This window comes from Schistocerca cancellata, chromosome 1 (assembly GCF_023864275.1).
Source record: "Schistocerca cancellata isolate TAMUIC-IGC-003103 chromosome 1, iqSchCanc2.1, whole genome shotgun sequence".
Taxonomy (NCBI): domain Eukaryota; kingdom Metazoa; phylum Arthropoda; class Insecta; order Orthoptera; family Acrididae; genus Schistocerca; species Schistocerca cancellata.
Window position 1 is genome coordinate 910,585,616 of NC_064626.1, and position 12,889 is coordinate 910,598,504.

At 39.0% G+C, this 12,889-nt stretch overlaps 1 protein-coding gene across 11 annotated transcripts in view; it reads right to left on the reverse strand.

The window, feature by feature from the left end:
• LOC126191122 (kinesin heavy chain-like) overlaps positions 1-12,889 on the reverse strand; it is a 368,280-nt gene that overhangs the window by 97,982 nt on the left and 257,409 nt on the right. For all 11 annotated transcript variants that reach the window (XM_049931913.1, XM_049931897.1, XM_049931888.1 and 8 more), the window contains 2 exons: positions 11,753-11,953; positions 11,384-11,561 (listed from right to left, as the gene is read on the reverse strand). In XM_049931913.1, the coding sequence (XP_049787870.1) occupies positions 11,384-11,561; positions 11,753-11,953 (379 nt within the window). The remainder of the gene's footprint in view (positions 1-11,383; positions 11,562-11,752; positions 11,954-12,889) is intronic.

Sequence of the window (12,889 nt, forward strand, 5' to 3'; positions counted from 1 at the left end):
AGCAAAGTCTTAAGTTAGATTCAGTAAACACACAATAAACATCAAATTAGATGCTCAAAGTGAGGTTTTAAGTAGCCAAAGCGAAACCTTGAACAGTCAAGCAGCTAATATAGTTTTGTTAAAGACTGAATTTGACTCTAATAATAATAAAGTAGAAAATCTGAAATTAGATATAAAGAGTGAACTCACAAGTTTTTTGAATACTCACGTCGAACAACTATTTACTAAGTTTAACCAAATACAGGATAAGCGATTTCAGGATTTAACTAAAAAATTAGAATTTGACATTGAAGATAAATGTAATAATGTAGAAACGGGACTTTGTAACACTTTCATGCTGATGTGCTCTTTGACCATTTATTATTATATATCTACTTGCTTTTATCTTTATGTAAATTTATATGTACACAATGTATGAATTAATTTGTTCATTTTGCTGTATAATCAATTGTGTATCTTATGTAAATATCGCTGAGTAATCACTGAGGGAATGTTAGGGAAATAATTAGGTTTTTGCCAACGAATAAGTATCGTTGGAGTAGTGACGTCTCTGGATGCAGAAGGGTGTTATGTCAGAGCGCACGCTACACAGAGAGAGGACTCTGGTGTGAGACTTGGTGAAGTGCGGATGCATGGATGGCGTGCCCTTTATTGGAGGAGTGATTGTTTAGCTGTACATGTCCAGTGATGAGCGTGGACAGTGGAAATATTGGCTGCAGAAACATCAAGAACCCGTAACGCCAGTATCATTGCAAATAACTCCCGTGCTCACTAATTATCATGGAAAGGAGCCAGCAGCAGTATCATCATCAGAAACTTCGTCACATTGAGAATGGACTGAAGTAAGATTGCTGCATCTCAGCTTATTGTCAACTACTTTTGTAACGGCATTACTCAGCTTTGTGGTATTTTGCGAGTGAATAATTACCACAGTTCAATCAAAACTGTTTACCGGTGATTCTCCTAAAATCAATCACCAAGTATGTTCCTGTCCTGTCCTATTGTTACAATAATCCGAGTACCGTTTATGAAAAATAAAAATTGCAGTGCCAATTAATTTTGCTTATGAACTAAATGATTCAGTTAAAGATTTGAACTTAAAACATTCAGTAATTTCAGTCTCACTAACTTCAAATTTGAACTTTAATCTGAGGCGATCTAATTGTTGCAAATAGCAAATCAACTAATCAAATTAAAATGATTCCTGGCACTATGAACAAAAGCACTAACTAGAATTAATGAGTGAGTGCAAATATCAGTGATTATTGTAATTTGTTGTTAGTAAAGTTCTGGTTCACATTTTGACTTGCAGTCGTGCTAAAGTATAATATTTACCTTTTGATACAGTAATTATCAATTTCTACTTCCCTGTTCAGAAGTCAATAGAGTTTCTTTTAATTATTTTTTGCCATTTTCCAAAATTCATATGAAAATAGTAGACGTTATTGTGAGGTAGCGCCATTGTCACTTACAACAGTAAGTACCCATTAATCTAAGTGTTATCTTGTACGTTTTCGAAATTTCAGCTCTATTAGTTAATGATATTTCGAGTGCAAACTATTTTCTTTCTCGCTTTATTACATAAATGTTTCAGTTGTTTTTCTAACATGCATGCAGCCCTCTGTCGCTGCGCGTGTTCGAGTAATTCATGACATTGACTGTTCGGCTCATTAATTCACCTACTGAACAGAAATTTTGCCCAATTGGGCTGGCGACCGTATTTCTTTTAGCTATAATTATTTCAGGAACTCTTATTATTCTGTTCCGATCCACGTGGTACCCCTAGTCGTTGGCACAGTACGTGAATGACAACACAAACCTTCTGAACAACCATACTAAATTTTACAGTAATTAAGTAAGTGGAATAAGTTGTCCTGGAAGGCATCTTGTTAACCTCCCCCTCATTTATCAACTTTATGTTGAATCTTTGGAATGATAGCCTTTTCAAAATTTTATTCCAATTGTTTAGGCACATGTTTATACGGTCATATATTTCTAACATTGTCGATAGAAGGGAAGGGGGATGTTACACGTGGCGATGCTGGTGACAGGACAATTCTTAATCTTGGGATTGTCTCCTGAGCCGAATTTGCACATTGTTGCGAACGAAGTGTCATCCACATAGTGTACCGCAAGTGAAGAGATGAAATCACGTGGGACAGAAATTAAGAATTACTGTAATTAACAGAGTTCGTAATGGAGAACGTTAAGAATGGGGATTTGGTAGATGTTAGCGAGAATCAGGCAGTTAAACACAGGGTCCCACAGGAGGCGGTATCCATTGTTGAAGGCCGGGTGGCAAGCTTCACAGACGCTGCTGCGGGAACGCAAGCACTCTCAGAAATGGAATATCAGGCTACTTTTGCTTCTTTAAAAAATGAAAAGAGAAAATTTGTGGACCATTGTTATTATTCTAAACTGGAGTTCTTCTAAATGCTCCAGCCCAGAGCAATGATACGGCACTACTGCCTCTTTGTTTTGTTTCTGAACATGTAAATTTGACTTGTATAATCATTTTTACTATGACTGTCTCATGTTCACTGCTACCAGTTATAATAAATGACTGAAGCCATTTCATAAATTCACTGTTGCTGGATTAATTAACATATTATCACAAAACTCAACACTCACACAGAAAAACTTAAAAGTTTTGTACTGTAGCATCCGCACTTCAGATACTTGCCACAAGAACGCAACAGTAAGCAGTTTGGTAAGATGTTAAAAAGTGCTGAGAAAGCATATGTTGTGCTTGAAATGCATTCACATCAGTCTGCCGTAATAGTGCAACAACATTTCAGACTGAAGTTCAACCATGATCCCCCAACTGCCAACTCCATTCAGCAATCATATGCAGAGTTTAAAGCTTCAGGATGCCTGTGTGAGGGGAAACCAACAGGTTGGCTTGCAATGTGTGAAGAAACGGTTGCCTGCCTGCTGCCAAATTTTGCATGTAGCCCACAGAAGTTGACAAACAGAGCAAGCAGGGAGCCGAACATACTACAACCGCCATTTGGATGATCTTAAGGAAATGAGTGAAGCTGAGCCTTAATGCTTGCAATTGCTACAAGCCCTGACTCACGAGACAAAGCAGAGACTTTGAATTTTCGGCACAGTTGAAAAGCAAAATTGTTTGTGAATTGCACAAAAATAGGCTTAATCTGTGAATCTGTGGGTGAAATTCACATTTAAGTTTCACCAAAAGTTAATTTGTTCTGTGCAGTGTCATGGTTTAAAGTTTACGGTCCCTTTTTCTTCTTTGAAAACACTGTTACAAGATGTGTATCTGGACATGCTGGAAAATTATCTCACATCACAGCTGGAGACCAACAGTGTGGACGTCATCTACTGACAAGATTGTGCTCCATCCCATCTGCATCATGATGTTTGTGGATTCTTACACAGCAAATTGAGAAACTGATGGATTAGTTGTGGTGGGGTTGATGGCCAGCAATTTATGTCAAGGCCTCCATGCTCTCCTGGAAGAACCCAGTTATGGACCTGATATCTGCGGAGTCACTGGAGGGAATGTATGGAACACTTGTAATATCTCAGAAATCGTTTTTGAGTTGTGTGTGTGCAAAGCTCTGTGACAGTACGTCAAAAAATATAGCTACAGAAAATCTGTGAAATCACTTCAATCATATATAATAACCTAGTATTATAAATAAAAGCTGTTTATTACTTACTTTGCCAACAAAGACCTGATCTATTTGCCTTCTACATAACCAGTAATGCTGTCATGTTTTTTTCATTTATCACCCACAGCTTTTATGAATATTTTTTAAGTTAATTTGTGAATATAAGGGAGTCAATGAGATGCATCAACATATCTTTTCTCTGTAGGTGAGGGGGCAGAACATATCTAAAGAATTACAGAAGATACACAACTACAGCCTGGCCTTTGTCTATTGTAGCATTTTTATGTAACCATGCCATAAAAATGCCATATTGCCGGACTAAGGCATTGATAAATTTCTTTACCTTCTTAATACATACATATGTTCCACTGGGACTAAGTAGAAAAATTTCCTCAACTACTCTTGCATGATATCTGTGCAAGTGGCAGAGCAGTAAGCATTACAACTACAATCTCAAACACTTACTTTCCAGAGTCCATCAGAAAAGAATTTGGGCAAAATGTCTAAAATTTTTATCACACACTGAGAAGGAAGAATCTAAAATTACACTAATTCACTCTCTTGCGTAGACCCACACAATCACTCTACCTCACAGGCCTTAACACCAAAGAAAGGTGAAAGGTGCTATACATGGTATTAAAACATACGTAAAACCACAGAAGAGCTTAAAGAAAGGCACATGGAGATGGGTAAATGAGTAAAGTGTGGCACACAGTGATCTGTATGCAACAAGCACCACACATTGGAGAGCCCTCTCACCAGAGCAAGAAGCCATGCACTATAGGGCTGTGGCCTCCACAAAGATGAGTAAGAAGGACGTCGTGACTGAAAGGAAGTACACCATGGCCGCATAGTGGGCTTAACTAAATGCAGCTTCTACTTGGATTCCCATCAACTTGTAACTCCATATTTCAACATCAAGGTATGCAGGGGGATAGGACACTGAAATAACCAAGGATCACTACACACTTCCTTGGCTGCTACAACCGCAATACCCATGTGTCCTCGTACCCAAAGGAAAGACACTTCCTTTCCCACCTGTTGAATGAGGATGTCCTGTATATTCTGGACTATGTTATCCACTGGGTACAAACGCTGTAGAGAGTGAAGGGTACTCAGAGAATCAGAACAGACAAGGAATTTAGTCTCATCTGCTCCAGTGCCCACAATATCACACACAGTTCTTCGTTGAATACAGTCAAGTCTTCAGCCAGTTGGACCCTGAGGACACGATCTGGGAAGACAACAGAGCAATCAACGGAGTCCTCCTGTTTTGACCCACCCATCATGTCAGCTGTAGAATTGAGGTGCTCAGTTAAAAGATGAGAAAATAAAGTATTAAAGCCATATGCAGCCGTGGAATCTCTCCTGTATTGCACTAAATCTAAAATCATCCTGCGCTTCTGCAGTAACCAATGTGATGGTCAGTAAAAACACTGGATTTAGGACTGTACATGCTCCAGATGAAGTGACTCCATCACACGCTGCATGCAGATTCCAAATAGCACTGTTGCTTATGACAATTGGAGAAAAAGCATTTCAGAAGTGGATGAGCACCCATAGAGCAGAAGATGAAGTCGGAGCTGCGAGGAACTTACAAGCCTGATACACCTTGAGGAGCTGCCGCCACACGGTGAGTGATGTTTCTACAGCCTGCGAATGGCGCTGATCCTGTAAGCACCTGTGGCCTGCCTAATCCCCTCATGGTGGGCAGTGTCAGTGATCATCAGGTAAGATATGACCTGCACATTGCGCAGCAATAGTCTCACCGTGAACACACAAAAGCTCTATAAAACTGGAGCAGACATGCCCTGTGTGCTCCCCAAGACATGTGGCTAAGGCACTTTATGATATTCGGTGCCTTCTGGGTTCTTGCTTTCAGGTCTCTCAGGTGCGGTAACCACGACAGCAAAAATAAAGCCCAGAATCCTCACGGAGTCTTGAAAATGTAGAACTGAGTCCTTCATGTTTTTGTTGTTGTGGTCTTCAGTCCTGAGACTGGTTTGATGCAGCTCTCCATGCTACTCTGTCCTGTGCAAGCTGCTTCGTCTCCCAGTACCTACCGCAACCTACATTCTCTCTGAATCTGCTTAGCGTATTCATCTCTTGGTCTCCCTCTACGATTTTTACCCTCCACGCTGCCCTCCAATACTAAATTGGTGATCCCTTGATGCCTCAGAACATGTCCTACCAACCGATCCCTTCTTCTGGTCAAGTTGTGCCACAAACTTTTCCCCAATCTTATTCAATACTTCCTCATTAGTTATGTGATCTACCCATATAATCTTCAGCATTCTTCTGTAGCACCACATTTCGAAAGCTTCTATTCTCTTCTTGTCCAAACTATTTATCGTCCATGTTTCACTTCCATACATGGCTACACTCCATACAAATGCTTTCAGAAATGACTTCCTGACACTTAAATCTATACTCAATGTAAACAAATTTCTCTTCTTCAGAAACGCTTTCCTTGCCATTACCAGTCTACATTTTATATCCTCTCTACTTCGACCATCACAAGTTATTTTGCTCCCCAAATAGCGAAACTCCTTTACTACTTTAAGTGTCTCATTTCCTAATCTAATTCCCTCAGCATCACCCGACTTAATTCGACTACATTCCATTATCCTCATTTTACTTTTGGTGATGTTCATCTTATATCCTCCTTTCAAAACGCTATCCATTCCATTCAACTGCTCTTCCAAGTCCTTTGCTGTCTCTGACAGAATCACAATGTCATCGGTGAACCTCGAAGTTTTTATTTCTTCTCCATGGATTATGATACCTACTCTGAATTTTTCTTTTGTTTCCTTTACTGCTTGCTCAATATACAGATTGAATAACATCGGGGAGAGGCTACAACCCTGTCTTACTCCCTTCCCAACCACTGCTTCCCTTTCATGTCCCTCGACTCTTATAACTGCTATCTGGTTTCTGTACAAATTGTAAATAGCCTTTCGCTCCCTGTATTTTACCCCTGCCACCTTTAGAATTTGGAAGAGAGTATTCCAGTCAACATTGTCAAAAGCTTTCTCTACGTCTACAAATGCTAGAAACGTAGGTTTGCCTTTCCTTAATCTTTCTTCTAAGATAAGTCGTAAGGTCAGTATTGCCTCACGTGTTCCAGTATTTCTACGGAATCCAAATTGATCTTCCCCGAGGTCGGCTTCTACTGGTTTTTCCATTCGTCTGTAAAGAATTCGTGTTAGTATTTTGCAGCTGTGGCATATTAAACTGTTTGTTCGGTAATTTTCGCATCTGTCAACAACTGATTTCTTTGAGATTGGAATTATTATATTCTTCTTGAAGTCTGAGGGTATTTCGCCTGTTTCATACATCTTGCTCAACAGATGGTAGAGTTTTGTCAGGACTGGCTCTCCCAAGGCTGTCAGTAGTTCCAATAGAATGTTGTCTACTCCGGGGGCCTTGTTTCGACTCAGGTCCTTCAGTGCTCTGTCAAAATCTTCACGCAGTATCGTATCTCCCATTTCATCTTCATCTACATCCTCTTCCATTTCCATAATATTGTCCTCAAGTACATCGCCCTTGTATAGACCCTCTATATACTCCATCCACCTTTCTGCTTTCCCTTCTTTGCTTAGAACTGGGTTTCCATCTGAGCTCTTGATGTTCATACAAGTGGTTCTCTTATCTCCAAAGGTCTCTTTAATTTTCCTGTAGGCAGTATCTATCTTACCCCTAGTGAGATAAGCCTCTACATCCTTACATTTGTCCTCTAGCCATCCCTGCTTAGCCATTTTGCACTTCCTGTCGATCTCATTTTTGTGACGTTTGTATTCCTTTTTGCCTGCTTCATTTACTGTATTTTTATATTTTCTCCTTTCATCAATTAAATTCAATATTTCTTCTGTTACCCAAGGATTTCTACTAGCCCTCGTCTTTTTACCTACTTGATCCTCTGCTGCCTTCACTACTTCATCCCTCAAAGCTACCCATTCTTCTTCTACTGTATTTCTTTCCCCCATTCCTGTCAATTGTTGTCTTATGCTCTCCCTGAAACTCTGTACAACCTTTGGTTCTTTCAGTTTATCCAGGTCCCATCTCCTTAAATTCCCACCTTTTTGCAGTTTCTTCAGTTTTAATCTACAGGTCATAACCAATAGATTGTGGTCAGAGTCCACATCTGCCCCTGGAAATGTCTTACAATTTAAAACCTGGTTCCTAAATCTCTGTCTTACCATTATATAATCTATCTGATACCTTTTAGTATCTCCAGGGTTCTTCCATGTATACAACCTTCTATCATGATTCTTGAACTAAGTGTTAGCTATGATTAAGTTGTGCTCAGTGCAAAATTCTACCAGGCGGCTTCCTCTTTCATTTCTTAGCCCCAATCCATATTCACCTACTATGTTTCCTTCTCTCCCTTTTCCTACTACCGAATTCCAGTCACCCATGACTATTAAATTTTCGTCACCCTTCACTATCTGAATAATTTCTTTTATTTCATCATACATTTCTTCAATTTCTTCGTCATCTGCAGAGCTAGCTGGCATATAAACTTGTACTACTGTAGTAGGTGTGGGCTTCGTATCTATGTTGGCCACAATAATGCGTTCACTATGCTGTTTGTAGTACCTTGCCCGCACTCCTATTTTTTTATTCATTATTAAACCTACTCTTGCATTACCCCTATTTGATTTTGTGTTTATAACCCTGTAGTCACCTGACCAGAAGTCTTGTTCCTCCTGCCACCGAACTTCACTAATTCCCACTATATCTAACTTTAACCTATCCATTTCCCTTTTTAAATTTTCTAACCTACCTGCCCGATTAAGTGAGCTGACATTCCACGCTCCGATCTGTAGAACGCCAGTTTTCTTTCTCCTGATAACGACATCTTCTTGAGTAGTCCCTGCCTGGAGATCGGAATGGGGGACTATTTTACCTCCGGAATATTTTACCCAAGAGGACGCCATCATTAAATGATGAGTCCCTCATAAGCCAGGTAAATTAAAAATATGACAAGCATGATTAAAATGAACAAGCACACACATTTCTCTGCAGAAAACTGAAAAAACGTCTTTGCAGCTTGCTCCTCTAACCTCTGCACTATAAGTTGCATATGACGGGTCACTGTTGCAAAACTGGAGGAGAAACAGAAAACAGTAAAATCATCCACAAATAAGGAGCACTGTACAGGACTCCATACCATATTTGTGATACTGTTTATGGAAAATAAATTAACACATGAAATACTGCCCTGAGGAACACCATTTTCCTGCTCAAAACGATCTCACAGCACATCCCCAACCCGGGATCTAAAAAAGCACTTAGACCAGAAAGACCATATGAAGAGCAGGAGGCGGCCATGAAAGCCCCATTGACGGAGTCACTCGAGAATACTTTACTATAAAAAACACATTCTGGCCAGTAGCATGTGTTCTGTTACTGTAAATTCTACCACTCTGAATAAGTCTAGAATCAGGAAGACTGGTTACAAAAGCCCTCTTACTTGAATGGGTGTTGGTAGCTACCAGGGGCCTGCTCTTTCTGCTGGGAGGGGAGGAAGAGAAAATTTCGAAGAATCCATCCCAGTCCTATGAGCAGCTAGGGAAATAAAAGTCTACCGAGACAGAGCCCTGTGTACCTAGATAAACCTTATGCAACATAGGTGTGGCACGCTCCCCAAAGGTTGCCCGCTAATAACTGTTCCATCTCAACAGCCAAGCATCTCATGGGCACGCAGCAGACCTTGAGATTGAGGGTTTTTTTTATGGAGGTTTTTACCATCGTTGCAATACGGGTGATAAAGCCAGGATCCCCAGAGCTTATGGTGACAGACGACTGCTGGCCCTTACCATTCCTCAGTTCAGGAACCTTGGGGTCGTGAATGAATGCTGAGCCGCTGATGGCAACACACACAGATACCCTGCTCTTCAATTCACAGGGCAACACCATGCTTTTAACACAGAATGAGTGTGCTCTGAAGCTACTGCAAGGTCTTGGTAATGAGCTACTACTCAGTTACAGTAGATCCATACCTCCAGTGACTGATGTAGTATCATAACACTTCAGTGCAGCAAAATGTCCAAACAGATCTGTTTTATTGATGAAACAGTAAAGTAGTGGTGGCTTACCAAACCACTGGCAATACCGTACAAGTATTTCCCATGAGTCCTGCGTATAATAAAATTGTGTTTCATTAAATATTCTGCAAAATCACATATGAACAACACGCAAAAGTTGATATTTGATGATAAGCAAGTGCTAATATTTTTGGTGTGCTATATTTGCCAGTAATGCATTAACTCATATGTGAGAAGATGGAATAAGATGAAATGGAATGCTGTGAGTCTAAGAAATCCATCTTCAAGTCATCTATTGAAGGAGCCAACCACTACTTCATAACCATAAATCTGACTAGTCCACAGTCCCATTCTGAATGCTGATACATATATTGGTCAACACATTAAAGTAACTAGCAACAAACTGATTCATATGAGCTTCAAAATCTCTCAGACAATCATAACAACAACATCCTCATTCTCCAGATAATGAACAAGTGGGTTACAAACTATGTATAACTATGAACAGTGACTTATTAACCTTTACTCATTGTTACAAATATCGTAAGTTATATCTTCATTTGGAAAAAAACCTCACCTACTTCAAATCAGAAATAGAACTAAAGCTTTTACAGGTCCAGCCAGAATGTCCCAAATCTGACAGTTTTTAAGAGACCCTCTTGAATTTCACTGTTGTTTACTAAAATTTGAACATCACAAAGGAAAATGTAAATCAGGATTGTTGGGCAGAGCAAATTCCAACCTCCCAAATATGAGGTTGGAGTTTTAACAACTGCACTGCTTCATTTGGTTGGTCCTTGTTGTGGCTGAAGTCTAGATCAGGCCCAGTGGCAGTTGCAGGAGTGCTTATCTGCTGCTTATAAGTTGAAACCGTGTCAGTTACGCGTAGCCAATAGGATGATTCTGCAACATAACTGATGAGAGGTAAACAGAGGCAATGTATTTCTAGTGCCAAAAATAAAACCATTTTTGAGTTTCGAGAGAAATTTTTTGTGATTATGGCAGCGAGTGCTATAAAGTGGACTGATTTAAGTGATTTCGTTCTGCACAGTGACGTCGTCCATTTGTGAATGTCTTGTGGGTCAATTGCAGAAACACAAAAATGTATCAAATGTGGTGGTGAAATGACTCACTAAAATTCGAACATCACAAAGTAACGAAGAGAAAAGCGAATATGTGCACTATATACAACAAAGTGGACTCCAAATAAAAGGTGACAACATTATAACTATAAAAACAATAGTGCATCAAAGAATAAACAGTCATGTCCTACACAATAACACTCATTGCTTCTTCATTATGATATTTAATCTGCTTACAATTGCAAATGCACAAAACTCCTTCTGCTCTCACACACACAATTTTGCATGAAAGTTTTGAGGTTCTATGCTACATCATGATATGCATCTTGGAGAGATGTAGTGGATGAATTCAGAGAGTAGCTACACTGCAGAGTACTACTCGATATTATTGGCAATATAGTTTGCTACACAATTCTGATGCCTAGTGTTTCCATTATTTTTAAGAGTGATTTCTTGTCTATTGGACATTAATTAAAAGTTCTATTGGTCTTTATTCAGTTGCATACACATTCTGATGTATTTAAGAGAAGGAACAGGCATGCAAACACTTATTATGAGCAAAGTTATCACTATAACATTTAGATGTTTGAAATAATTCTGAAATTTGACTCACCAGCCTACGACACAATAGTGGTGCTGCTCGTCCAGGACTACATTTTTTCTTCTGCAAGACTTCAACAGTTGAGCAAATAGTGTTAGTGAGTGCTAGTTTTACCTCTTCTTGGATAATATTTCTCATTTCTAACTTCATTGCTTCTCGCATTTGTTCTTGGAATTTCTCAATCTCTTTCCTGGATAAAACTTGGACTAGACATTATACAGTTCACAATTTGTTTATCACTTATAAGAAGTTCTATTATAATAACTAACTCATAAATGGGTTACAGCAGAAATGCATAAACAAAAATGTTATTTTTGTTCATTACTTAAATCCTTTAACCACTCTCTTCATCAGTTATTCTATTATATACAACACACTCACCGAAACACTGTCTTTCTGTCATTTGAAAGAGGCAGCAGTTCTCTAGAGTTGTGGAGCAGTGGACTATAAACCATCGCAGAAACATTGTTTGCAACGCAATTTCTAGTTTTCTTTTCCTTCTGTACAGTCATCAGCACAATTTGCTCTATTTTCTCATTGAGGTTACTTTCAATCTGGTCACAGCACCTCTTCACAATGGGACTGAAAAAGTATGCCATACTCACATTTATTTTTGTAAATAAATGATCTTTAAAGTTAAACTGTATTTAAAATATAGCAGTACATAAATTCCTTATTCAACAACTTTCAGAAAATCCAAAAATATTTTTATAATTTGGACAGTGGGATTTGACGTGTACGTGTTTGGAGGGTGGGACAATGAGAGCATTACTGAAATGGTGGCATTTCAAATTTCTTAAACATACTAAAAAGAAAGCTGCATTCCATGTGTAAGCCATATAATTCTGGTGAATGAGCACTGATTTCTTTAAAAATTATCTAAAAGAAAGTGAAAGCATAGCAAGGCACTTATACAATATCTAAATAAATAATAATAAAAAAAAAAAGATAGAAGTAGATTCTGAGTGCCAGCAACCATACAGAATTCTAACTGTTAATTTAACGGAGCCATGAATTGGGAAGTAGACCACAGATTTACATCTGTAATGTAGGTAAACTAACAACAAAATTTTAAAAACATATCTTTATCCACTGGAAGCTCTGTTTCAAAACCACTATCAGAATCTCTTCGCACAATACCTAACACTAAGTAATATCTAGAATGCTTTCACCCACAATCCACTATTGTTTCCACAGAACCGTCCCAGAAATTTACACCAACCAGGAAGATATAATCTTCACCCCTCAATGTCACAGTTACAACTAACTTTGTAAAAATGTGATTAAGATATGTACAAATTAACATTCTTTACAAGTAAGGCAGACCATTCACGAAAAATGAGAATCACTGGGTCACTGACAGGCACACACAAAAAAAGAAAGGTAACTTGCTAGCTTCTGAAGTAATCCTTTTTCGAGTTAGAGTACACACACACACACACACACACACACACACACACACCTGTGTCCCTACATGGCATCAGCTGGAGGAACAATGCCTGTGCTGCAGTTCAACAG